The sequence below is a fragment of the Oreochromis aureus genome, linkage group 6 (assembly GCF_013358895.1).
Source record: "Oreochromis aureus strain Israel breed Guangdong linkage group 6, ZZ_aureus, whole genome shotgun sequence".
NCBI classification, from domain to species: Eukaryota; Metazoa; Chordata; class Actinopteri; order Cichliformes; family Cichlidae; genus Oreochromis; species Oreochromis aureus.
Genome location: NC_052947.1, coordinates 17,988,423 through 18,015,780, shown reverse-complemented (window position 1 = coordinate 18,015,780; position 27,358 = coordinate 17,988,423). Strand labels below are relative to the sequence as shown.

Genomic DNA, 27,358 nt, shown 5'->3' with positions numbered 1-27,358 from the left:
CTCTCTTTTCCTCCACAATCCTAGGTTTAATATAGTGTGTGTGTGTTTGGAGGCTTAAACTTTACACGGCCTATGAGGGGAGTCTCCTGTAAACATGACAAACTGTATGAGCGGTGATGTTATCAGTAGTTTATTGTATGTTAAGTCCAACACATTCAAAATGGAAAGGAAGAAAGAAATAAAATAAGGACCTAAACTTAAAAAAAAAAGAAGTCTCCACCTACAAGTTTTGTAATAGCAACAAGGGTAAACACAGTAAAATGAAGATGGCAGCCAAATGTTTACCACACCTGCTAAAGCCAAGAAGATACTTCTATTTCCATTCAAAAAAAGAAAGGGTTGGAATGATTTACAATCAGGATCCATTAACTGCACTTTTAAATCACAGAAAAATAAATTAACACTTTTCTTCCTTTTTCCTTTCGAGGATCCTTTAAAGTTTCGAGAGGGATGAGTCGTTGAAGACCTCAGCAAGAAAAGAAGAATTACCCATCTGTAAATTTCTACCTTCAAACGTTTTACCACCACTGACATGGAGAAAGCACGAGATCGGTTTGAAAGCATGATGGCTCTTCTTCACCACTCTCTTCATTGACCGTTGCTGTAAAAAGTATGATTGCAGTCAAGTGCCTGCGTTAAGCAATTACCTGACAAATAGACATTTGGTGGGGAGGGGGTGGGTGGGTTGAGGCACTCGAGGAGCTGTCATTTTTCTGCAATGTTAGGTCGAAAGCTGTTGCCAAGTTTAAAGTTTAAAAGCCATTTCCACATCTGAAAACATTATACCACAAAATTACCAAGCATTACTGTGAAAATCTACCTCGACTATACCATGCTTGTTTACCACGTCTTGTTTCAACTGCGAGTGGGAAGGAGACATTTCACACTAATTACGAGGACCAATTTCTTTTTCGTAGCCAGATGAGAAATTTGGAGAGGTTGTTGTGTTGAGACTGACGAGATTGTCCCAGAAATGTTGGAAATAGTGCAATACCACCAGACAAGGAAGACCTCATTAGTATATTTGTCAAGAAAAATGCTACATCATCATTTTACTTCCCGTTTCAGTGCAAGATAACAAAAGAAGAAAAAAAAACAAAAGAAAAACACATTTTCCTTTCCAGCTGAAACCAAAAGGTCTTCCCTCCCTTACTGAGTGGTAACAAAAAACAAAACATGCTAATGGACAAGGAGGAGCTGACATGTATGGCATTCAGATAACTCAATAAAATATGCACAGTGAATAATCAGCATATGAAAATACAAATGTTTTAACGCTAGAAAAGTGAGTGCAGTTATTTGCTCGTCTGTAGGCTGGAGGGGCCCGACGAGCCCCACGCATACAGATCTTTACAAAAATTGTTGCTGAGGAAAAAAACATAAAACAACAGTCTGACAACTTGTGAGTCCAGGGGTCAACCCGATTGCTGCCATGAGTCGATCAAAACTACGGCCAGTGTCTGAATTTTATTCTGAGACATCGCCGAAGCGTCAGTTCAATGAAATCGTGGTCGTGCGGAGCTATGACCTGTTAAACCAAAAGACCAAGAATTCACTGCCACCATCTTTAATGTACCTTTTGCTTTTTGTTTTTTTTTTTGGAGGGTGAAGTTCTTCAGATGTGGGGCTGCACCTCTTTGCCGTTTTAACAAAACAGAGCATGAGGCACCTATTGTCTCTACAAAACCCACAACACACAATTACAACAAATGTACAAAACTCACAGCAGATTATCTGTAGTAATAAAACAGTATGGAAAATGAAATATGCACCTGAAAAACAAATCTTATGAATACTGCAAGTATTTTTTTTTCAAAATCTGCTCTCAGCAGATACCAGTTCAAAAAAAGAAAGAAAAGAGCAGCTGTGTAGCAGCCCCAAACCACTTTTAGCTTTAGTAAGACTGGAAAAGGTGAAAGAGAAGGCACCATCATGCTTTTATCAAGTCGAGAGAGAAATGAATATACACAGAAAAGCGAAACATACAGTAAACTATGATTTTTGCTGTACATTTATTCAATTACTCCGCACTTAAGACAGGAAGGGAGGGAAGAGGGAGAGAGGTGTTTACCATCCCAGTTTCGCAGTCTAGCTGGCAGGACTTAAAAAAAGAAAAATAAAAGAAGAAAAACTAAACACTCAGAATCAAAAGGGAAAAAAGAAAAAAAGAAAAAAAACAAGAGCAAGCCGCCATCATTACCACTTTTCTATTGTTCAGCTTTGTTTCTCATTTATCCTTGTTTCCTCACTCATTTGGTGTAAGTCCAGGATTAGAGGATTTTTTTTTTGATTCATAAATGAGAGAAAAGTGTCATGTAGATTTGCTTATCTTGTCCATCCAGCAGTAATTGAAAGGTTGTTTTGGGTCAAAAGTGTGAAAAGTACATTGGTCACAGCCGACGGGCTGCGAGTGAGGCCTGCCCCGGTTAAGTCGTATCGCTTTGAGACAAAACAGGTCTCTCCAGCTGCGTTCCGAGCATGGATGTCAACGTAACATGACAAAAGTACCCATTAGTGCATATTGATGAGAGCATTATGCAATTTGAAGCAGTGGTCTCTCAAAAAAGGAAAAAAGGAAAAGGCAAGCTTCCCCCCCCAGGAACTGCACAGAACTTTGCATCTCACTCTTCTCGACCTGTGGGCAGAACACCATACCATATAAAATGTGCAATAGAGGGGATTTCTTGAAGCAGCGCCCCAGTTAAGTCAAGGCATATATAATCTCTTTTGATGGGCTGTATTATTGTGGTTAAGTCTCATCAGTCCCTCCTAATGTGGCAGATTACTCCTGGTTGGTTTGCCTTTTTTTTTCCTCCTTCTTCTTCTTCTTCTTCTTCTTCTCGCAAATTTACAAATTAAAGTCTGCGAATTCTTGAGAAACCTGAAAAGGATGCTCAGCTCACAACTAATAAGCGACATTTTTTTGTTTGCTTATTTTGTTTTTGTCTATTTCACAAACAAATGGTTGACAGGCCGTGTCACATTCCAAAGCAAAGAGGGAACAAAAAAAATAATCAAAAAACAAACAAAAAAAACAAATATATACTTTTATACATGAAGATTTCTTTTCGTTAACGAGAACGGTTGAAGATGAAGAACATGATACTACTTCCACACTTGAAGGGGGGAGGGTTGCTCTTCTCAGCGACGAGGGGTCGTGAAGCGGCCCTCTCCCTGGCCACTGGAGCCTCTTCCAGAGCCCATGCCGGGTTTGGGGGCCATGCTACCTCGAGGCGGCGGTCCCCTTCCATCACGCATCATCCCGCTTCCCACGACGCCTCGTGAACCTCCGGCACCCCGATCGTTGCGCCTCATGTCCCGACGTTCGTCTCCCCCACGGGTCTCTCGTTCACGCACTGCTCTCGTCTTCTTCTCCTCCACGTTCAGACGCACCTCGCCTCGAAACATGATGGGCTGCAGGGAAAATTAAGAAGGGCAAGGTCATTTTCCTGCCGTTTCACTTTGCTCCTCTCCCAGACTATTTAAGGATTACTCTCCAGGTCTGTTTCATTCAGGTGGCAGCGACCCAGAGTGAAACGACACTGGTGAGATTGACATAGCCGCCAACTTGAAAAGCGTGTTTTTAAGGTTTACCCTTACCACCTCACTGACCAATAAAACCCCGCTATTACCTGCTACTGTGTAATGGCGTCAATTTAGATATCAAATGCAATTTTCTGGATTTTTCTTGTCTCATGGGCATCACTGATAACCCCAGCCTCAAACAGCAAAATCTTTCCCCACCCCATAAAAAGGAGTCTTCTTGAGCATGTCTGCAGGACTACTTGAGGCACAGCTGCCATTTTTGTTCACTCCCTGAAAATTTGATTCTTTACACCTGCACTTATGAAACACTGTGCTGGATCTTCTCCACTGTGTCAAAATGGCCACTCTTTAACTTGAATTCCAATTTTGTTAAAGAAGAGGTAAAATCTTATGACTGGGCTTGGTGGCGTGCAGACATTTTGTTGCTGTGGTCCCCAATTTTTTCAATCTTTAGTGGGCTGTGAGCAGACATAAGGTAGTGCAGAGACTTCAGGAAATTGCAGTAAAACATCTGCTTATTGTCTCATCATGGATTCACAGAGAAAACAAAAAGAAACATGCGGCAGACTGGTTGCCACAGATTCAAGATTGGACACTACAATCGTTCTGACAAAGACCCAGTTATGATGCTTGGCATGAAAGTTGGGCCAGTTTGACACCAGATTTGTGTTTTGTCTGTCAGTGGCTAAATTGCAGATGCACTAGTGCAAGCAGTCAGAACGAGATTTTTCACAGAGCCATCAGGAAGAGAACAGAAAGTCTGAAACCAGCCTAGACACGCTCAAGGAGAAGACCCTTGAAGATTTTTCCTTTCTCTGGGTGGAGACACGATAGCAATTTGGCTTCATCATCTTGCTTTCCTCTTTGCATATTTAAAATCTCAATCTCAATATGTGACTGACAGGACAAGGGATGCAAACAAATATATCACAGAAAACAATGACTTATGTTTATTCAAACTGAGCACGTAGATGAACTCTAGCATCAAATGAAATGTAGCAATGCGTGTCACCAAAATCCACCACCAAATGAAACAAAGTGGGTAATGAAATGTTGATACATGCCCCTTCTACCTTGGCCCCCAGGATTCTCTGCACAGGCTCCGAGTCGTCAAAGACAACAAATCCAAAGTTAGGCAATTTCCCGCCAACGCCCTTGGTGTTGATTCGCAGTTCCACCACATTTCCATATGCTGAAAGATCAGAGGATAAAAAAAAAACAAAACAACAACAACAACAAAAAAAACATTTATCAATTTTGCATTTTTTTTAATGTGGCAGAAACTAAATATATTAAATAATAATAATAATAATGATAATAATAATAATAATAATAATTTTTAAAAAAAAGAAAAGAAAAAAAAGCATACTCATAAAAAACTCTTTGAGCTCATTTTCATCAATGTCATGTGGAAGATTGCCAACAAAAAGCTGGTGGCTGTCAGGGTACCGAACGATTCGCCTGCTATCCATGTCACCAGACTCTGAATCGCCCCTGCTACCTGCAAGTCAGAACAACAGGCAATGAAAATGTAGAATCATATATCGGATAGAGATGGCACGATACCACTTTTTTATGTCCGATACCGATATCATAAATTTGGATATCTGCCGATACCGATATGAATCCGATATAGTGTGTTTTTAATCAATAAAACTGTTTTTTAATATCTTGCTGCATTTTGTATAAGTTCATCCTCAAGTTTAAATAAACAACAACACTAAAGCTATTCTGTTATACCTGTATGTAAAAATACACTGCACCCAAAATATTTCATAGTTCAGCAACACTGATCAATCTAATAAACTTAAACCTACTCCATCCTCCCTATTCTGGTATTTTAAAGAGCACTTAGCAGAAATATTAAGCAACCTAACTAATAGGGTTGCAAACTCCCAGCAAAAAAAAAAAATAGGAACCACCCCCACCCTCCACCTCATGATGCTTAATCGATGTAATCAACTTTAATTTGATGCAGTGTGAAAAAAATGCACAGAATTAAATTATTTTTCAAGAATAATTAAATAGATTCAACATCTTTCTTCAACAGAATTGCAGACTGCACAGATGGTACCTTCCCAAAGGAAAAAGTAGTATAGCTTACTAGGGTATATTAGACTTAACAGTTACTATATACAGTAATGGACTTCTATACATTTTACATCAGATTAAAACTTTGGGTGTAAGATTCAGATAATTATTTATTAAAAGCGAGACATTTTAAATGAGAATAAGAAAGAAAAGTATGTCTTTGTGCCCCTTTCCCTGTTCATGCCCTATCGGCCCCCTGGCTAAACTTTGCTAGATCCGCCCTGCACAGTTACCAGCCGTCAGCTACGTAGAAAAGGATCCTGGTGTAGAAAGTAATATTAAATAAATTCTAACAACAGCTTATCAAGCTTAAACGTGCTGCTGTTGTTCAGCCGCTGGTTTCCTCTTTCTGGTGCAAAGTGGGCCAAAAACAAAGAAGAGAGACGGACTCCCGACAGAAAAGCCGATCAGCTGATCATTAAGCAGTTTCACGATTGAAGTAGCGGCAGGAAGGTGAGGGAGGGAGAGAGAGAGGCAGTCGCTCCATATATCGGTTGTTAAGCTTAACGTGGGAACGCTTTACAAACATTCAGAGATGAACTTACACACTTGCTTTAATTCTCTCTGGGATAACTTCCTCGGAGATGAAATGCTGGATTGCTAGCGAGGCTACAAATACACACAGCTGCTCTATCACCTGATGCACACTGCTCCGACCTGCTAAGGTTATGAGCCGAATTACACCGTGTCGCAAGTTTTGTGAGGTGTTTTTTTTTTTTATATTTAATGTATCGGATTACATTTTTAATTTCTCACCGATATCCGATCCAGTAATTTACGTCAGTATCGGACCGATACCGATACCTAATATCGGATCGGTCCATCTCTAATATCGGATCAACATCATGTAGTAGTAAGAAATAAAACAAGTGACAGAGATAGTAATATTTACCTTTGTTCACAAAACTCAAGTGCTGTTTTCCTGTTTGAGAGTCTGAAGATGCAACGCCATCTAACAGCGACACAGACGTACAGAAAGTATAAATAAACCAGATTTTTAAAAAACAAAACTGAGGAATCTTTAATCTGAGGAGATCGGTGTTAGCATTACCAGATCTGGGACCCCGTGGAGTGAAGGTTGGTCTGTCGCGAGTGCGCTGGTCTCTGGGGCGAAGAGGTGCCGTCTGTGTCTCCGGCTTTGCATCAGCTCTGGGCTAAACAAGGCAAATAAGAAATTAATATCATCTCAGCTTTAGCTAGCATCAGACAGAAATCGGTCCTTTTGTGCTGGGGCTGTATGTCATTCTGATCTTTTCCTGACAACATTTTTCCTTTTCACTGGCTGTTCAACATATTGGTTGGTAGCAAGCGGTAGCTTCAGGTTTTAAAGAATTGGTGACTTTCCTCCATCTTTTCCTTGAGTAGACTGTATATGTCTGGTTCAAAATTATAATTTAACCATAATTTTATTTTGTTTGCCGCATGAAATCTGAGAATTCCAAACACGTGTTAGTGTCCTTTTCAATGAGCAGAGGTCATTTACACGTGTGTATCAAATCTATTGCTCTTCTTCATCACAAACATTCAATGTGATGCATGTTTGAAATGGGCACTGCAGGAGACTTCTAGGAAGGGCCTACACCCATGAGAGGGGCACCTACAGTATCTCATTAATAAGGTTTAATTTACAACAAGCTCTCTTGGTTTTTAAGTTAATGAACTCATGGTAGTTATTTACCTGTGAGCTTGGAGCCTTAACAACATGGGGTGAGATTCCAGAAGAAGTGACTGTGCCAGAAGGAGGCAGGTTTTTACTGGTCACCAAGGCCCAGGAGAAAGGCTGTTAGGAGTACAGTAACGCATCATTAGGGCTACACTGATAATGCTCAACAGCCACACTGTCATATCAATGTTTGTAACTTTGATTAGAGCGCATTAGTGCCATGTAGATTCTGTATCGTCCTGCTCTGTGCATCTTAACATTACAAAATGCATTTTCTTTCCTTCTGGCTTTAAAACTGGATCAAAGTAAAGTTGTTATTCTCTAAGATGTTAAATGCGTCACTTTAGATTCAATGAACTTGTATTGCCCCTTGTAATATGAGATGAAAACCACTAAGAAGTAATTTCTCCTCACCTTGGGAGGCTCCAGGGTGTTTGGTGGAGACTCCACAGGGACTGGTGAGGGTGCCTTCTCCTCCATCTCTTCCAGAACCTTCTCCTCAACTTCAGGCTTTGTCTCTTCTACCTTGGGCTCTGGTTCAGGTTCCGGCTCCGGCTCTGGAGCCGGTTCTTCCATGGGCTCTTCAACTCCGTTGCTGCAGACCACAAATAAGAAAACATGAAACAAATGTGTCACCTCCTCAGACGGATCATATTCGAAAGACCTTCATCTTACATTTGATTGCACAGAGTTCTAATCAAGTTCTGCATACCTGACGGGGTGAGGTTCATAATAGGTGCTGCTGTTTGGGCTTTCCTGAAGTGGCTCAGGGGAAGGCGCCCTCTCCTCTGCCTCCTCTTCAACCTCCTCCTCCGATTCTGAGGAAGCAAAAGAGTCAAAATAAGCACCCTCACTTTAAAATATGAACATTTATTTAAAACTCACTAGTTTTAAGAAAAAGAAAAGTCACTTATGAAAATCTCACCTTCATCAAGCTCAGCTTCGGAGTCTCCAAAAACCTCATCCTCATAACAGAAGATGTCATTGTGGACGTAGAACTTGTTGGCCACTGAACCCTGAGAACATGAAAGAAATAAACTATTTAATATTTATACACAAACGGCATGTGTTACAGTACTAATTTCATGTATATCTTTTCAATTAGGCTGGTCTTGTGTAGCCCTGATAATTTGCTTCCACAACCTTGCATCATACTGTTGCTGTGGAGACAACACACAGGAAGTGCTTTCAGTTACTACAACATATCCCCTTGATTCCTTCACTTGCATCTGAATCTCATGTTTTATGTCTCATCTCCTCCCACTGAGAATGTGAGAGAAATGTAAGACAAAGATGTTGCAAAACTGGAGCTGAAGCTTTCGATCAGAAATCCTTGTATTTGCTACTTTGTTACTACACCTGTCAAATCAAATGCCCACATGTCTGAAACCTTGCTGCATCGTTCACAGACAGGAAATTCTCCAATAGGCCTACAAAAGTGAAGCTTCACAATGTTGATTATTTGTAGATCTGCACATAAGCAAGTCCTCATAGGTTGCATACCCATAATCCTTCACTCTGCATTTTCATCTGTTACCTATGCAAACAGACAAACGTGGGAATATAAATGGCTCAGGTACCCTCAAAAGAGCCAGTAGAAGGTCACCTATTAGGGTCCTACATTTTTAAACCCATTCCACAATAAAAGAAGCATAGGGCACAGTAGTGTTACCTCACTCTGAGCTACACGCCCATTTCCTCAAACCCAAAGGTGCATTTAATGGGTCAAAGAGTCTTTGTTATTGAAGACGGGGCAACAATTTCTGGCTCATGGGTCAGAGAGGATGCAAGAAACATGAACCAGCATAATGAAAAGCACCCTGTCTCAGTGTAGTTGCTGTAGAAACAGCAACTCTGTTCTCTCTTATTACCAGTTTTATTTAAGTTCTAAACAGTGTTACTTACTAACATAACACTAAGACGAAAAGACATCAGTGAATGTGGGTATTGCTAATTGACAGGTTCACAATTTATACTTAAAGGTATGCTATGCCATAAATCATAGGAAGTGATCTTGGAAAGAATTAATTTATTATTCTTTGTAGGTTTTCAGTCATCCAGGTCATGGTGGTTTAAGGATCTTGGAAAGAAAGCAACTGTACTTTTCATAAGTAGCGAGTTTCATAAAGATGTTCAGCAATTATTCAGAACTGAAGACGCCTCTTGGATGAGAGGTGAAATGTCATCACGAAACTTAAAAAGTCTAGTCGCTTTCTTTCCAAGATCCTTGCACTATTCACTTATTCCCTTTATTGTGAGGCCAACTTTGAGACATGTGGGGAGCACTAAGAGGTAGAAGCACTCACCTCTGGAGCAAGCACAAACGTTTGCATGAACTTCCTCATGGGTTGACCATTGTTCGACAGTTCTCCAAGGACTTGTACCACCACTCCATCGCTCAGTGTGGCATGAGCATCCACGTGCCTGATCTTTGTGTGGCATTCACTAAACTGCAGTGACATGACCTTCTTGTGGATTTCCTAAAATATGCAGAGGGGGGGAGGGACAGAGAGAAAATGAAGGAACTTGTCACAAAGTATGAATCTTATTTCTAGACTTTCAATTAGTTTGAACTACTAATTTGGTAGGTTAAAAAAAAAAAAATCAGCAGAATTTACCCAGTGTGTTTTCATTTTGTAAGTATACATCAGCTTAGGATGCAAAAATGGTATTTTTTACCTCTGGCAATTTAATAACACTAATTTTTTTTTTACCTCCCCGTACATATAGTCTTTGCAGACGGTGACAGTTCCATTAAAATAACATTTCACTAAAATTAAGTTAAGTATTACCCCATTAATGAACTGGGGCTACAGTACCTACCGCTTGCCCATACACTGGTTCTGCCAACTTTCCACTTGGGTCGAGTCCTCCATGAACATAGGAAGAATTCCTCCCGTAAAACCTAATAGCAAGTTAAAAAGCATCATTACCCATGCACAAATTTACCATCAAATAGACCGTCATGTAAACATTTTGCAATTACCTGTGCAGAAAATCTGGTGCCTTGTTTAAGAGTGTGTAATACTGCCTCACAAACTCCCGCCCTACAAGCAGGGGACTTGGCTTCTCCATCACCATTTCTTTGGTAAACAATATTAAGTGCTGAAAGGGAAAAAAAACAAACAAACAAAAAACGACCAGGATTTAGTTATAATACCGTGAAGAGCATGCATTTAAACATTCAGTTGGTGATTACACATACCCAAACCACATTAGCAAAAGTGAAAATATTTAGTTTGTTAAAAACATCCTGGAAAGACTACCACGTAATACTTAAGATCATTTGGCAGCTGCAGTTTCAAGTGCTGATGTTACTAGTATCACAGGTCTGCATAACTCAACACTATTAAACAACACCATGCACAAATAATCTAAAAAACGGTAATATATTTAAAGCAACACTCAAAATTCCTCCACTAGGATTACATCTGCATTTTATAACACTAGCTTTAGCTAGGCAGTCATAATAGAGTGGCAACTGAGTGACGGACACAGAAAATGAAGTTCAGAGTCAGTTAAAGCGCATCGCGCATTGTTTGCGGTCAGGCCATTTTAAGGAAGTCCATGTTGAGCACACGCAGTTGCAGTGCCTGAGGTAAACATGGATGTATCTGAGCAGCAAGTACAGGAAGTACAGAAAGGTCTCCTCTTTGCTAGAAAAGCGCTTCGTTTTCGTCGTCTAGGCCCACGCTTCATCAAACCAACATTAACTCCGTACCAAAAGCAAGACAGCTGACTGTTTAGCTGGCTGGCTAATACAGTAGCCGACATTCAACTGCGCCATCACGTCTATCCAATGAGACAAAGAGGGAAACCAGCTGATGATTAAAAAGGGAAGCTACTAGTGCAGGTGCTCTGGTTAGCGAGTGGAGAAAGCCAGCGAAACTACCGCTAAATCCGTTGCAACTACACATCACGTTCATGTGTTATATCTGCGTAACCATATGTAGATGAGTGGCCTGCTATAAAGGGCCTTTCGTCTAACCACATTTTGTCATCTTTCACGTTTATCGCACGTTTACTGACATCTAACAGACGGATCCAAAAACCGCACCGTATCTGCGCCAGTTCTAGAAGTTTCATGAGCACCGAAACGCTGTCGGTCAGCTTAACGACACACGTTATATAGTGGACTGAATGAATATGAATGCCAGTACCGGCCTCTTTGCTGTCACCGTAAACTGCTAACACGAGCCCAGCAAACTGAATCGAAACTCAGAGCCTGCGACACTGCTAACTGGCTAACACTAGCGCTAGCTGACTTGTGGCGTCGTTGTTTTTTCTTTCGACAGGGACCACTCGTTCAGACAGCGAGGATATTTCATTTACACGCAACCCTGGAAAATAGACGACTGAATACGTGTTACATCCACACATACATACAACTAGCAGGCTGTTTGAAGGCAGAGCACGGGTAAATCAAGCCGACCTGATGTTAAACCCGGCGTTAGCAATGGCTACAGCATTTGCCATTGTAGTTAACCAACAGAGAGGTTCCACTACTGATACTATTCACTCCCTCTTTTAAAAATTACCTATAAAAATTGTTACAACGCCCAAGTAAAATAAAGCTCCCTCAAACTTCTGTTAGCCAACGCCTGAGTGTCCAGCTATTATCAATGAAACAAGTTAAGAGCTAATGCTAACTCTCAGAGACAACAAAGGAAGACGATTTAACTAACTTGATTCAAAGTTAAAACGTCTAACCACACAGATAATGCGGAATATTTGCACAGTAATGACACATTTTAGCCGCCAACTCTGAATTATTACTCGCTGTAATCGACTCCAACAGTGGCGGTGTAACTACACAATGCAGCTAACATTAGGCTAGCTGATGCTGTAACCATAAGCTTAGAGGAAGGCTAACTTACCTTGTGAAAGACCTATCTATGTAGACAGAATGGTGTGTAATAAATAATTATGAGTAACCGACTGTAAAGGGTTCTGAATTACAGAAAATCCCAAATGAGAAACTGTGCGATTTCCCACGCTGCTCTCACTGTCAGTTTATGATCTCTGCTCTACCAGAGATTGAAGATTTAAAGCGATAGCTTCGATTTATTGTTGTACCCCTGCAATCCGGGGCTGGGAACCCCCATTACACAAATTCAACCAATGGATTGATTACACTGGGCAACAAAGAGAGTGACGTCAGATAAATAACCACGCCCCTACAAAACTATCTGCAAACTCGTGGAGCGTCATTGAAACGGTGCTCATGGACAGGAGTGTTTTTAAACTCTTTAGTTGCCCTGCATTGAAGTTTTTGCGGTGTTTTGATATCGTCTATGTTGATATATACGTAATTGTCTGTAATAGCATGCATACTGCATGCATAATAACATGCATACTGTATACTGTTTAAACGTGCATATCAAACCCATAATTCTGTGATTACAAAGCATTCTTTTGGTAAAAATCTCATTACAAACCAGCTCTAACTGTGAACAACTTCTTCTCCTTCTTCTTCTCAGCCGCTCCCTTTAGGGGGTCCACCTCTAATTCACCTTATCACTAGCATCCTCTTCTGTCACACCAACCCTCTGCATGTCCTCCATTACATCCATGAATCTTTGCATATTCAACAGTACTCTGTCTAACATATACACTATCCTTCTTCTCCATATATCCGAATCATCTCAGCCTTGCCCATCTATCCTCGTCTCCAAACTGCTCAACCCGAGCTGTCCCTCTGATGTACTCAGTTTCTATCTGGTCACTCCCAAGAAAACCTCAGCATCTTTAGCTCTGCCACCTCTAGGTTGGTCACCTGTCTTTTTCTTAGTCCCACCATCTCCAAACCAAATATCATAGAAGGTCTCACTACCATGCTGTAAACCTTCCCTTTCACTTGCCTCCACCCACTCCCCACTTTCCACACTCTCTTCTTCACCTCTCTCACAAACTGTTCATTGCTTTGAATGTTTGATCCCAAGTATTTAAACTCACCGGTTCCCTACTCTCACTGTTGATTACAGTGTTATCTGCAGGCATCATAGTCCATGAAAACCTACCTGACAACTATAGCAGAAACTAATCTCTATCAGTCAAAAGATGACATAATATTTTTTCCAGTACACCAGGGCAGGACCATTTCTCAGTCAAAAGTTCTTAGTTTATTTTGATTTGTGTGCAATGACTGTTCTGCTCTGAGATGTTTACTGTATGTTTCTCTGTTTTCAGATTAATTACCTGTGGAGACAGAGCAAAAGAAAGCTTTGTGAAACTTAACTGAGACTTAACACTAAAATTGAGGTTATTTAAACTGATGAAACAACAGTGAAGCATGATTTCTGACATTTAACTCTATATTTGACTTTGGGTTTCCCAAAAGTGGATATTAAGCACCACCATGTGGTCAAACAGGCTTAATGCCTTTTACTGTGGGACATTTTTTCTTTGCTGGTAAAAGAAAAAAAAAAGAAAGAATAAAAACGTGCACAAAATGTAGGGAAAGGTTAAAAATAATGAATCTTGGTTGCTTGGTGGTTGATATATGTGTTTTGATTTAATACTTTTACAGTGTTTCTTAAAACAATTTGGTTTACTAAATTTAGGTAAAGAGGCAAAGTTTTGCTGATTTGATATTTAAAAAAATATAAAAGTTAAAGTAGAAATAATTATTTTGTAAGATGGGTGACTTGTACATTTTAAATATCTGCAATCTGGAAATCAGACAAGCTTCTTTTTTTAATAGCATACATCTTTCTTTTGAATTTAGGATATATAATGCAGAGAAAGTCAGAGCCTGATCATCGGTGCATTATACATCTAACACTTCCATTATTATGGCTTACTAGAGTGCTGGAAAGACACAAAATGAAAAATCAGAAGTTGCATTTTTTTTAACCTCCTAAGTACTGAGAGAAAAAAACTCAACATCTTTCAGTTATTTCTGTGATTTCCTCCTCTTTGGAGCTCAAATAGGCCACCCAACACGTGACATATCATAGGAAAGGCCAGAATGTCCTCTGTTGAGCACATCAGGACATAGTAGGGTAGCTCAAATAAGTGGCTCTCTTAAACAAGTTTGAACTTTTAATTGAAATGTGAAATGTGCAAAAAGAAAGTTACAGAGCATTTAACATAGGTCTAATTTTTTGTGCATAATGTTTGGACACCTGAAAACATATAATACAAATTAAATTATATAGTAACTAACAAAATGGAGAGCAGACAGTAGGTTAACATCATTACCTAACTAAACAAAATTACTGAAACCGTGTTTGTTTGTGGAGTTTGTTTGTTTGTTTTTAAATAAACATGTGCTTGAGATTTTAGAGTTGTTGTTACAACCATGTATAACTACAGAAGCCCAGTGTGAAAGCACATTTTTACAAAAGGGTCAGCTTGACCAATTTACGGCCACGATCACACCGCGTATTTAGAAGCTAAAATACAGCAGATCATATATAGTTCCCGCTGATTTCGACGGGTTTTTTTGTTTGGTTTGGTTTGTTTTTTTTGCATGTGGAGCACTGAAATTTCTGACCTCCTGTCAGTACGCTCCTCTTAGCCCAGTGCCTTGTTGCCATAGCAACCACAGACCCGAACACGCAGAGGTTGTGTAACTTTATAAATAAAACCTGTATTACATTTTCAGTAAGTGCAAGACTTACTGGTGATTAAAAGAAAGCTGATAAAAAGTTTTCAAATAAAATTACAACTTTTTTCAAATTTGCGGTTTTACTAATTAAATGCAACCCTACACCTTCTAGCTTTTACACACTGTAAACCCAAACAGTGAAATCTTGTTAAGTTTTATTAAGACATTGGGGTAAAAAAAATTATATCAATTTCATAAAAAAAAAAAAAGTTTCCCTTGTGGTATTTTCCATCCTTTACTGCGACGCCATGACTTCTACTGTAACCCGAGTCCAACTCAAGGAGTTTTTTGGGGGAAGAGTAACAAGAACAAGATGGCTGTCCCGGGATAAGAAAACTATCTTCTTTTTTTTTACGTAAACACGGCATTTTAATGCGGCGGACAGTTCAGTGCAAATACCTGTTTATCTAACAACTTTAACCACTCTAAAGGCATCACTTTGAAACGGACGTCGTTTTTTCACGGGACTTTTCGGGAAGTTTCTAACGGTTTGTTGAGGGTGGAAACTACTGCATTAGCTATGAGGAGCAGGACATTGTTACTGAGATTTCTTTACCGTGACCTTTACGCACACGGCAAGGTTTTGTGTACTGATCTCATTTAATTGGCCATTTGACTAATTTTCTGCTTTATTTGTTTGTTTGTTTCTCAAGGCGTTTAACAGTTTAGTTAGTCACCCCTGAAAGCTTCAGTCGCTGCTGTTTATGGGTAACATTTAGCTTTTTCGCATGCCCCGCATCATATAATAATAATAAAATACATAAATAAATAATAATAATAGCTGGACCATGAGTTCATCTCGAGTCAGACCCCAGCAGCTGCCTCAGAACCAGGCTGGTAGGTCGGCGCACAAACTCGACTCAAGTGAAGGGATAGAGATGGAGAACATCCAGCATCAAGACCTGGGTCTCGGTGGAGTCGTAGGCACCCCGTCCCCACCGTCGCGACAGGCGTGGAGCCGGGATAACCCGGGTTTTGAACCAGAGGACGAGATCATGGAAGCAGACTGGCCTCAAGCGAGTCCAGGGAGAAGATCCGCGTCCACGGCCTCCGGCAGCAGCTGCAGCAGCAGCGGCCTGGGTAGCTACAACCGTGGGGGCAGCAGCACCAACATCCCCCGAGGAGGACTCTATCCAACCCCGACTTTGGAGCAGCAAGACAGGCATGGGCACCCCAGCTGTCTGAAGCAGATACTCCAGAAAATCAGAAGTACGTGACGATTTTTATTCTTATTGTAAAGAATAACGCCAAAAACTACAACTTTGTACAGTTCACTAACAGTCATGCTATTTTTTTTTACTAAGTGTTATTTGTGTTTTTACTTTGTAACTGTTAATAAAGACAATGCACGCATAATAAAACACAATACTTTCTTTTCGTCCATTAAAGTAAGGAATCACATATATGTTTAAATTCTGTATGACCACCGCTTTCTTCTCTATTGTTATCAGTAAACCTGAGTTTAGTAATTGCACTAATAATGTCGTGATGTGTCATAGCCTTTATTTATCTCATGTATATAAGGATTTATGCAAAGAGGAAAGCCTCAAGTGTTGTCCCTCTTCTAAACTTTCCTGAGATAGTTGCACATTTAGTCTCTCTGTGTAAATGTTGCCTGTTAATAGTTTGCTGTTTCCTTTGTAGTTCTGTGGGGCACAGAGCTGATGGAGGAGAGTGACAGCAGTCGAGAAAGATACCTCAGGAACGTACTGAGGGAGATGCTCACATATGTCGCATTCCTGATCACCATCTGTATCTGTAAGTAAACATGCAAGTCTTGTTGTGTCCTTTAGGAGTAGTTCATCAGAGGTGACTTGTTACTTGGTTCATTATTGAGAAATACTTAGGAGATCCCCAGATAGATGGTCTAAGGAGCTTAAAGTAAGCTCCAGATATCAGTTGTGGACTGAACTGAGAGTGACTCATAGAGAGCCTTTTAAAATGTGGCATCTGTCCTGTAGCTCAAAATTTACTTTCCATACTCACAGCTTAATGAGTCTGGCAGAAAATCTAAATTCCACCATTTGTCAGTGGGAAAAAAATTCAAACAATAGCACACATTTCACATGGCAAAAAGAAGTGGCATGTTTGGGAAGAAATAAAAAAAGAACTCATGGTAAAGTTTTCCCTTCTCTCTTCTTGCTGCAATGAAAAATGAAAAAAAAGTGTGGTTTAGGGTGGATCAGGAAATGATTTCCTGGCAGACACCATTAAGGCTTATTTTGCCAGCCTGAGCCCAACTGTTAAAATCATTTTCCAGAACTACTGAAAACCTGCAGAGAATAATAATGCATTACAAAATTAAAAGTAGATTCAGCCTAATTTTGAATTCAAATGTTCATAGGGTCCTAACACAGTCACAGTGGATGTAAACTGTGTCATTGCTGCTGGCACTAATAGAAATTTCCTTCTCTTTCCTGTTATATCTTGATTTGTTCTGTAGTGACCTATGGGATGGTGAGTGCAAATATGTACCATTACACCAAAGTCATGTCTCAGCTTTTCCTGGACACACCTCTGTCTGCTGGGGACCCCTCTACTTTTAGGAGCCTGTCAACCATGGAGGATTTCTGGAAGGTAAAGTGCAACATTCTTCCTGTCGTCCATGTCTTTTACTTTTCTGCAGTTTTGTTATCATTTTATAACATCTCAAGAAAGGAATGTCATGTTTAAAGGAGTACTTTAAAGTCAACTTCTTCAACTAATGCTTATTTGCTCCCTACTGACCAGATGCATTTGAAGTTTCTGATTTTGGTGATTTGGTGATAGTGGTGATTTTAATATTCATGCCTGCTGTGATGCTAAATCCCTGGTCAAGGACTTTCTAAATGTCATAGACTCTTTTAACCTGACACAGTGGGTCACTGTCCCCACTCATGAAAAAGGACACATACTGGACTTGGTCCTATCCCAGGGGTTGTATTTGTGCATTACAGAAATATATTACTTGTTTAACAGCCTCAGTCATCATTGTTGTTGTTGTTTTTATTGCATCATTATCGTGCATTTTCCTTGTTTAGTTGCTTTTTAGTTTGTAAAGTACTTTATGCTTCATGAGCTGTTGGAAATGTGCTATATAAATAAATTTGACCTTGACCTTTTGTTTGTGTTAAGCTAAGAAAGTTTTTGCTTTCGGTTCATATTTATCAAATATACGTGAGTGTGGTGTTGATCTCATCTGTGAACTATTTCTTTATTTAAAAAGTGCATGGCAGTTTTAGTCTTGTGAAGTCGGTGTCCATCAGTCCAATCAGTGCAAACTTAGTAATAAATCACACTTTTGATTACAGGAATTAAAGATCTTTCTTCATGCCTTTGTCTGCCCTATACTCTCAGTTCACAGAGGGACCTTTCCTCAATGGCATGTACTGGGAGGTGTGGTACAATAATAAGAGCCTGCCAGAGAATCAGAGTCTTATCTACTACGAGAACCTCCTCCTTGGGGTGCCGCGCCTCCGGCAGGTCAAGGTCCACAATGAGACCTGTTCTGTCCATGAAGATCTGAGGGATGAGGTCCAGGACTGCTACAACATATACACCCTGACCAATGAGGATACTGCCCCCTTTGGTCCCAAGAATGGAACTGCGTAAGTTCCAATTTAAATTGGTTACATAAATATGTATCATACGGGATGCAGATATGTTACTATCCCCATCCTGTATGTTTCTCTCTTGGCCTCTGTCAGGTGGTTGTACACCCCAGAGAGCGAGATGAATAGCAGCAGTTACTCGGGTCAGGTGTCTAAATATGGAGGTGGAGGATACTACCAGGACTTGTCTCGTACCAAAGAGGAGTCAGCCATCCAGCTGCAGGTTCTGAAAGATCACTTGTGGCTGGACAGAGGCACTAGGGCAGTCTTCCTCGACTTCTCTGTCTACAACGGCAACATAAACCTTTTCTGCATTGCCAGGTAAGAATCGATAGCCTTGTCATAAATTATAATTTTGGGTTGTAACAGATTTATTGAGCTGAAACTATAATAACAAAACTACAGATAACATACTGTATAATCATTATTATAGTAAATGTAATTACAAACACCTTCAAGAAAATGCCCAATTTTAATGTTTTCTAAATTTGCTCCTGAAAATTCACAATTTGAAAATAAAATAAAGTAAATCTAAAATAAATTTGCAGTTTTAATTGCAGCACAGAATGCATGTACTATAAATCTACTTAAATGTACTTATCAATGAATCATTTTTTAGATTGTCTTCTTTTTTGATTGGACTATTAGTTTTAAGGTCTTTGAAAGCAGAAAATGGTGAAAAATGCCCTTAGGTCAAATTGCCTATTTTTGGATTTGATTTCTTGAACTTAGTCTGAATCAGGGGTCTTCAACCTGTGGCTCCAGAGCTGCACGTGCTCTTTTGCAATCTCCGGTAGCACCCTGTGGTGTGGACAAAAAACCAAAAAACAGATGAATATAAATATGGAAATGTTCTTTTTTAAATGTATTTGTCATTGCTTCAAGTAATTCTTTAAATTCTCCAATTATAAAAATTCAATCCTATAAAGTGAATTTAACAAAAAGTAAAAAGCTTTAAGTTTTCTGTTAACTAAAATGTGTGTGGTAGCATATGTTTATCACCTGGTGCCTTATCCACATTACTTTGCTGAACCTCAATCCAAGAAGGAAGTTGCTGAGGAAAGTACTCACCAACTTAAATCTACTTTTCCTTCCATTGTTAGTGAGGATTAGAAAGCCTAATCATGCTCCTTCCTGACTAATCATCAGCCAGATTCTTGATTTACACACTTTAGTTTGATTTGTTTCCACAACATAACAACGCCAGCTACTGTTGCAATAGCTGACTGAATGTGGTACATTTGTCAGGTTGCTGGCAGAGTTCCCTGCTACTGGTGGCGTAGTGACCTCTTGGCAGTTCCAGACGGTGCGTCTGATACGATATGTGTCCAGCTGGGACTATTTTGTGGGGATGTGTGAAGTGGCTTTCTGCCTATTCATTCTCTATTATGTGGTGGAGGAAGTGTTGGAGATCCGCATCCACCGCCTACATTACTTCAAGAGCCTGTGGAACTGTCTCGATGTTCTCATTGTCACAGTGAGTATCAAGGTTAATTTTAGGATGATTACAAATTTGATTTGATTTGATTTGATATTCACAGACTTTCACTTGTTTGTTTTTTTCAGTTGAGCGTTGTTGCTATTATCATGAACATAACGAGAACAGCCATGGTTGGAAACCTGCTGAGAGGCCTGTTGGAGAACCACACTGCTCACCCCAGCTTTGAGCCTTTAGCCAACCTGCAGGTTCAGTTTAACAACATGGCTGCGGTTATTGTCTTCTTTTCCTGGGTCAAGGTAAAAAAAAAATCTTCTTCCTTCACTTCATAATCCATCCAGGAGACCTTCAAGGAACACTTAGTGGAATTTAGCAATGCAGCAGAGTCGACTAATGCGAACACTGTCTCACTTCCTCTCAGCTTTTTAAGTTCATCAACTTCAATAAGACCATGAGTCAGCTGTCCAGCACCATGTCTCGCTGTGCCAAGGACCTCGTGGGTTTTGCCATCATGTTCTTCATCATTTTCTTGGCTTACGCTCAGCTGGCCTACTTGGTGTTTGGAACTCAAGTCAACGATTTCAGCACTTTCCAAGCCAGCATGTAAGAGCCTTGAAAATGTAGCTACACCTCAGACCAGTGTTGTTTCCTATTGTTGTTTAAAATGTTTTATTTGTTTGCTTAGATTTACCCAGTTCCGTATCATTTTGGGAGACTTTAACTTCTCAGAAATTGAGGAAGCTCATCCAGTTGTTGGACCTATATACTTTACAACCTTTGTCTTCTTCATTTTCTTTATTCTCATGGTAAGTAGAGAATTCATGTGATTTGTTAAATAAGTAACCTTTGTTCTAGGTTTTTAAAATTAATGCTCAGTTATCCTACAATATTTTCTCTCTTTATTCTTTACATAGAACATGTTCTTGGCCATTATCAATGACACATACTCTGAGGTGAAGGCTGACATGTCCCAACAGAGGTCTGAGATGGAAATGACAGACCTTATTAAGAAGGTATTGAACAACATTTCTATTTTATTGTTATTTGTTATTAAGGCAAATTTCTTTTAAATTGGTTTTGGCTTCAATAATAATAATAATAAGTATAAGCATGTACACCTGAAAGTGTGATTTCTTGTGTGTCGCTGAATCTTAACAGGGGAAGTATTATGACACACATTATGGTCTGTTGTATATTTACTCTGATGTTGTTTGATGCTCATATTAAAGATCAGTTAGGCCATGTCCTCTCACCTGAGCAGGCACCTTGGAATGAATCTGAGATGTTATTTCGAAGCTTGTATCTAAATAAATAGGGAGAACTATGACTCTCATTTCATCAGTTAGTGGGAAGTAAAAACTCCGGACATCAGAGCTGTGAATTTGGATGTGCCTGAGATGGGGGCGGGGCTTAAAAGCACAACTTCTGTCTTCAAAGAAATGCAAAGAGCAGCCAGTCACAAGAAATTAAGTTTCATGATGATGATGTTATGCGGAAAATGGGCAGACATCAGGTCTTGCTGTAGTGCATTCAAGTGTAAAAACTCTGCTTTGTAGTTTTAACAAAAAGACTGATGCTTTTCTCTTGCATCTATCTGAACCATGTGTGTAGTGTTGGGTGGGCAATATTTTCTGCTTTTTGTGAGGTTTTTCAGGCTTTCCTTGCTGAGAAGAAGTGGTAGGACTGCAGTTATGTGTTTCTATCGCTGTCCAGAGGTGGCAGAAGTACAGACATTCTGTACTTAAGTATAACTAAAAAGTATTAAAAATATTCCAGTAAAAGTTGAAGCATTGAGTCAACTTCTTTATTCAAGTAAAAGTAAAAAAGTACAGGCTCTAAATTGTACTCAAAGTAAGAAAGTAAAAAGTAGCTCTTTGAAGGACCTTTCTACCAGCTATTTTTGTACAAAGCTAACTGAGCCTTGTATTATACTAATGTAATTATAAAATAATATTAGTACATAGAAATACAAATTTTATTTCATTCTACATTGTATTTCTAATAAAGGTACTCAGAGTATAAAAAATAGCACTATTTTCTGTTTCCTCCATTGTAGAGAGTGACTTTGTCTCTAAAGTGGGAAATTAGTAGGGAAGAGGCTAAAATGGGATTCAGCAGGTGGGAGAACCTTTAAATCCACCACAGTACCGCAAAGTAAACTGTTTATCCTGCACTAAACTGCAGAGTATTTTCATTCAACCTCTAAACAACACAGTTAGTCTACCTCAGTTTTTTGCAGCATGTATAACAATATGAAAACACATAATGTCACATGGACAGACCCAATATTTGATTTTAAAACAAGAGGACTTACATGTGAGCTTTAAAGTTCCAGTTTATGAAATCCTACTGAGCAGTCCTTACATTTAAATCTAACCTCTTCTTCCTCTCCTGTCTTTCTTATTTTTCTCCATCTTTGAGTGAAGTTAGCTCTTTCTTTTCTCTCCCTGCTGGACCTTTAATCAGAATCAGAATAACTTTATTGTCATTGTCACAGGTACAACGAAGTTAAAAGTGGTACCCGATCAGTGCATCTAGCAACACACTGTGTTTGTTTCAAAATGTAGGGAGTGAAAGTAAAAAGTTGTCATAAAAAAGACCTACTCAAGTAAAGTACAGGTACCTGAAAATTCTACTTAAGTACAGTAACGATGTATTTGTACTTTGTTTCTTCCCACCTCTGTCGCTGTCAGTATATTATGGAAGAGATTCATTTATATAGCTGTAAATGTAATTTGAAATATTTCTCTGGTTTTCTTCCCTCAGAATTGTAACAAAGCTTTGATGAAGCTGAGACTAAAGAAGACAGCGGTAGATGACATCTCAGACGGTTTGCGTCAAGCTGGGGGGAAACTGAACTTTGATGAACTCCGTCAGGATCTAAAAGGGTGAGGAAAATCTCCAATTCTGCTAAAATCCCTCAGAGTTGTATTTCTCAGTTTGTTGAATATAACACTCATGCAGCCTGTCTTCAGTGTGTACTGTCTCTTAATTTGATCAGAAAGGGTCACACAGATGCAGAGATTCAGGCCATCTTTGCCAAATACGATCAGGATGGTGATCAGGAGCTGACAGAGCATGAACACCAGCAAATGAGAGACGACCTGGAGAAAGAGAGAGTGAGTGAAGCCACAAGCTTTTATGTTTACCATTTGGTAAAACAAGAAAAGAGTATTATTTCAGTAACTGATCAGACAATCTGCACATAAGTGCAACAGTGCAGCCACAACAGCAGATGTTCAGTGTGTCTCTGCTCATACGCTAGGAGGACTTGGATCTGGAACGCAGTTCGCTGACTCGACCCAGCAGTGGGCGGAGCTTCCCTCGTACCCAGGATGACTCAGAGGAGGACGACGATGAGGACAGCGGTCACAGCTCTCGACGTCGTGGCAGCAGCTCTGGGGGTGTCTCGTATGAGGAGTTTCAAGTGTATGAAGTTTTTCTTCCCCTTCCTTAGATTGATCAGTAAATGATATTTGAAGAGATAATAATAATAAATAAACTGCTGGGCAGACTCAGTCAGTAGAGAAAGGAGCATGGTGATAACTGGATGGAAGCATGGAATGATGTCTAATTCATGACAGTTTTTGGTGATTGTGAAACATTGGAACATCCTGAAGTATAGGTTAAACTTACGCTGCATGAAAACATTTTGTCAGGAACAAATAATTATTTTTAAAATATATTTTTTAAATATTAATGAACACATAGTCGTGACAGATTTACTGAGACTGTTTGACAGACTAAAGACAAAGTTTATTGTCAATTCCAGAAACTAAAAAACAACAACAAGAAGCTGCAAGTTCAAGTTTAGATCTAAGGACTTTAAACCAGAGTCCAGATTTACTGCAGATTTGTTAACTGTCAGTATTTATTATAGTAAGTTAAATATTTCTTTGTAACAGTATCTGTGTCTGTCAGTGAACTACAACTCTACTGTATTAAATTTATGTGGTTGATAATAATAAATATATATCGATCAGGCATAACATAATAACCAGATGCCTAATATTGCGCCCCCCTATTGAGACATGGACTCCAATAGACCCCTAAAGGTGTGGTGTGGTATCTGCAGATTCTTTAAGTCCTGTTAGTTGCGAAGTGCAGCCTCCAAGGATCGGAGTAGTTTGTCCACCACATCCCACAAATGCTTGATTGGATTGAGATCTGGGGAATTAACCTTTTCAGTAATTTGAGCTACAGTAGCTCATCTGCTGGATCAGATCACACAGGCCAGCCTTCACTCCCCATATGCATCATTTTGGCCTTACCATCTATCATCCTGTCACTGGTTCACATTGGGCCACTTTCGATAGTTCCTGACCAGTTTTGTTGATGCTCTGACCCAATCGTCCAGCTTGTCCCTTGTCAAACTCACTCATATCTTTATGCTTGCCCATTTTTTGTGCTTCTAACATGTCAACTCTGAGGACAAAATGTTCACTTCCTCCCTAATATATCCCACCCACTAACAGGGGCCATGATAAAGAAATTACATGAGCGAACCTGCATCTGTATTACTGCAGATGTGTTACCATCGCCCCTTTGCATATCTGCCAACACGTGCTCTACACAAAGAAATAATGTAATAATGATTTAATTTTGTCATCAGCTAAACTCATCAGCTAATGTTGGCAGGCAAAAATGGGTCTTGTTTGTCACATCGTAGTTTTTCGTGCTGTTCTGAGTGATAGCAGCTGCAGCGCTATTTGACATTTAACAACGAGAGAAAATCATTCTTTGTTGTGCAGGCTGGTGAGACGCGTGGACAGGATGGAGCACTCCATCGGCAGCATAGTGTCGAAGATCGATTCAGTGATTGTGAAGCTGGAAGTTATGGAGAGAGCTAATCTTAAAAGAAGAGACGTGGTGAGCAGGCTGCTGGATGGAGTCATGGAGGTGAGGTGTTAATATGTTACTATGTTAATAATGTTATCACATGACTGAATGTGTCATTTGTAGTGTTGAATTATGGCTGAATTGCACCCTGCAGCTCCCCTCAGTTGAGTTTTAAAACTGTATTCTAGCTTTTGGGGTTTTTTGGTTTTTAGGTATTTTTTATTGTTTGGTTCATCACTCTTAGAGACAGTTACTCTCTTGAACAGTGATGAACACTGTGGTGAACACTATTGAACATTTAGGATTTAAGCAAGAGTGTTTTTTTTAAATACTTGCCTTACATTCAGGAAGAAGCTCAGAATGAGTCATTATAAGTTAATTGTATAAACTCATGAGATGAATACTTGTGGGTTGAGCTGACGTTAACATCGTTTGACATTTAATCTGTTTCCGTTTGTCAGGATGAACATCTGGGGCGGGACACAGACGCACACAGGGAGCAGATGGAGAGGCTCGTCAGGGAGGAGCTGGAGCGCTGGGAGTCCGATGATATGGTCTCACAGGTCAGCCACCCACAGCCGGCCACTCCTGTCGGCCCGCGGCCTCGCCCTTCCTCGTCCTTGTCCACCGACGGCCTCGACACAGGCGTGAATGGGAGCAGCCATGTGTGAAGACTTGGCATGCTGAACTCTGCAAAGAAACTTTATTGGATCCTAACTTAATATGTGGGTCTTTTTTTGCAGCAGAAGGTACTAAAGCTCATGGAAGGTGTTTAACTTACTCGACATATTAGAGAGAAAGTCAAATGCACCTCACCTGGTATACACAAATGCACTGAAAGAGAGAGGCTGTCACATGCAAAGGGTCTTTACTCAATCTCACGTATTTTGACAGATGACGAAAGGGAAACAAAACAGACAAGGTGCTGAGGAACAGTAAAGGATTTAATCATTACACCACAGTATTACACACGCATGTACCAGCGAGCAAGTATATTCAGAATTCAGTGTATGATTTTAATATTACATGCTTTCGATCGCTGTATGCACACTTATTAGCATTTACACAAAAGCCCTTTCTATGAATAATAATGTTGCTGATTACTTTTTTCATCATTTTAATAAGCAGTAGGTACAAGCGTGGCACTTCCTGTCACATTTACTCATCCTTCCAATGAATTAGCTTATCGTTTTATGATACATATTGTAACTTTAAACAAACTTCAATTTGGAGTGCATCCAGTGTTCATGGGAAACCCATGCATTATTTTTCCTGTGCCTTTTTTAAAAAAAAAATCTGTTGTGCCAAATAAAGTGTTATTAAAATACATCAGGGGGACTTCACTTGGTTTTATCTCACTTTACAAGAAAACATAAATATATATATGAAAAGGGAGAGAAATCACATAATATATACAGTATTACAGACGTCATTATTTCAAAGCAGAATCAAATAATAGTTATACTGTCTACTAATTTGAACAGAAAATAAACTGCACCCACAAACCTCCCTGAGACTGGTTCTGTTGGAGGTTTCTTCCTGTTAAAAGGGAGTTTTTCCTTTCCACTGTCTCCAAGTGTTTGCTCATAGACGGTAATGTGATTATTGGGTTTTCTCTGTATTATTGTAGGTCTTTACCATACAAATTAAAGCGCTTTGAGGAAACTGTTGTTGTGATTTGGTGCTATATAAATAAAATTGGAGTGAACTGAAAAGTAGGCCAAAAGTCATTTTGGATTTGTCTAAGAACGAGAAAGTTTAGATGCAGCAGTTTTAGTACATTGACATTTATTTGCAAATGATGTTAAATTAAAAGATATTTTACACATTTTAAGGTTTTCAGCAACCAAAGTTTGGTTTGTACTTAAAATTTTTTCCATATACACTGATTTAAAGTTACGCAAAAGTCCTTTCTGTGAATGCTAATTTCAAGTTTCCCAAGAACTATTTAATCTGGTATAAAATGTTAGCGCAAAATATATGTTTCTTATTTCAGGAGAATTTATATCATGGTTTTGGTGTGTGGTAACTACACTAAGGGTTATAACTGCATTAATAATAATTAATGCATTAATAATAATAAAAAAACACAAGACCAAAAGTTACATGAAAATCTTTATAAATGGTATGAAAAAACTGTAACAGAGTATAAATGTATTACAGAGCTTTGCTTTGGAAAACAGATAAAGCCACTTGATGTAATGCTTTAATGTCTACAAATACAAATGATCAGCTTTTAACCCTTAAGAACCCACAGTGACACAGGTGTCACCGCCCCTTTACACATTGAGGATAGTTTCTGTTAATGTTTCAAAATTGACACTCCCATAGTTTTTATGACGGTAAAACATGGGTCTGGGCTCTTAAGGGTTAATTATAATATTATGAAAAATTAATACCACAATTAATTAAATAAGTATAATTTGGAAACTTAACTAATCAAAACAACTGGGTTACAAAGGTATTGGGAAAAAGTCACAAACTGACAAATGCTACAGAAGTAAATATTCATAAACAGCTTTGAAATATAAACCAGTATACTTTTTAATTTCTACACATTTTCACTTTGGAAAATTCGC

General features: G+C 39.3%; 2 protein-coding genes across 6 annotated transcripts; one reads left to right on the top strand and one right to left on the bottom strand.

Annotated features, from left to right (window-relative positions):
• Positions 1–114: 114 nt before the first annotated feature.
• g3bp2a (G3BP stress granule assembly factor 2a) lies at positions 115–12,386 on the bottom strand. Of its 4 annotated transcripts, none has more exons than XM_031752272.2 (13): positions 12,178–12,383; positions 10,287–10,405; positions 10,124–10,205; positions 9,607–9,780; positions 8,226–8,316; positions 8,013–8,118; positions 7,715–7,895; positions 7,316–7,417; positions 6,689–6,791; positions 6,530–6,589; positions 4,916–5,047; positions 4,611–4,738; positions 115–3,414 (listed from the first exon to the last, which is right to left on the bottom strand). In XM_031752272.2, the coding sequence occupies exons 2-13, from the start codon at positions 10,379–10,381 to the stop codon at positions 3,142–3,144; spliced, it is 1,527 nt and encodes a 508-aa protein (XP_031608132.1). In that variant the 5' UTR covers positions 10,382–10,405; positions 12,178–12,383; the 3' UTR covers positions 115–3,141. The 4 variants fall into 4 exon arrangements, with proteins under 4 accessions (XP_031608132.1, XP_031608133.1, XP_031608135.1 ...); XM_031752273.2 differs by having other exon boundaries at positions 4,620–4,738; XM_031752275.2 differs by lacking the exon at positions 7,316–7,417 and having other exon boundaries at positions 4,620–4,738; positions 12,178–12,386.
• A 2,781-nt stretch (positions 12,387–15,167) lies between these two features.
• pkd2 (polycystic kidney disease 2) lies at positions 15,168–26,444 on the top strand. Of its 2 annotated transcripts, none has more exons than XM_031752207.2 (15): positions 15,168–16,121; positions 16,557–16,670; positions 17,356–17,489; positions 18,249–18,499; positions 18,599–18,823; positions 19,751–19,979; positions 20,069–20,239; positions 20,362–20,543; positions 20,626–20,746; positions 20,855–20,953; positions 22,707–22,828; positions 22,942–23,059; positions 23,209–23,369; positions 24,692–24,839; positions 25,241–26,444. In XM_031752207.2, exons 1-15 carry the CDS (start codon positions 15,701–15,703, stop codon positions 25,448–25,450), a joined length of 2,706 nt encoding a protein of 901 aa, XP_031608067.1. In that variant the 5' UTR covers positions 15,168–15,700; the 3' UTR covers positions 25,451–26,444. The 2 variants fall into 2 exon arrangements, with proteins under 2 accessions (XP_031608067.1, XP_031608065.1); XM_031752205.2 differs by having other exon boundaries at positions 15,169–16,121; positions 23,206–23,369.
• The last annotated feature ends 914 nt before the right edge of the window (positions 26,445–27,358 follow it).

What these genes read in the sequence shown, in the direction of transcription:
- g3bp2a (XM_031752272.2), bottom strand. Translation starts at nt 10,381, where the DNA reads ATGGTGATGGAGAAGCCAAGTCCCCTGCTTGTAGGGCGGGAGTTTGTG. An exon ending in GCACCAGATTTTCTGCACAG is followed by an intron (nt 10,206 to 10,286) that starts GTAATTGCAAAA and finishes ACTTGCTATTAG; the next exon opens with GTTTTACGGGAGGAATTCTT. An exon ending in AACCAGTGTATGGGCAAGCG is followed by an intron (nt 9,781 to 10,123) that starts GTAGGTACTGTA and finishes TGCATATTTTAG; the next exon opens with GAAATCCACAAGAAGGTCAT.
- pkd2 (XM_031752205.2), top strand. Translation starts at nt 15,701, where the DNA reads ATGAGTTCATCTCGAGTCAGACCCCAGCAGCTGCCTCAGAACCAGGCT. An exon ending in TGACAGACCTTATTAAGAAG is followed by an intron (nt 20,954 to 22,706) that starts GTATTGAACAAC and finishes TTCTTCCCTCAG; the next exon opens with AATTGTAACAAAGCTTTGAT. An exon ending in TGCTGGATGGAGTCATGGAG is followed by an intron (nt 24,840 to 25,240) that starts GTGAGGTGTTAA and finishes TCCGTTTGTCAG; the next exon opens with GATGAACATCTGGGGCGGGA.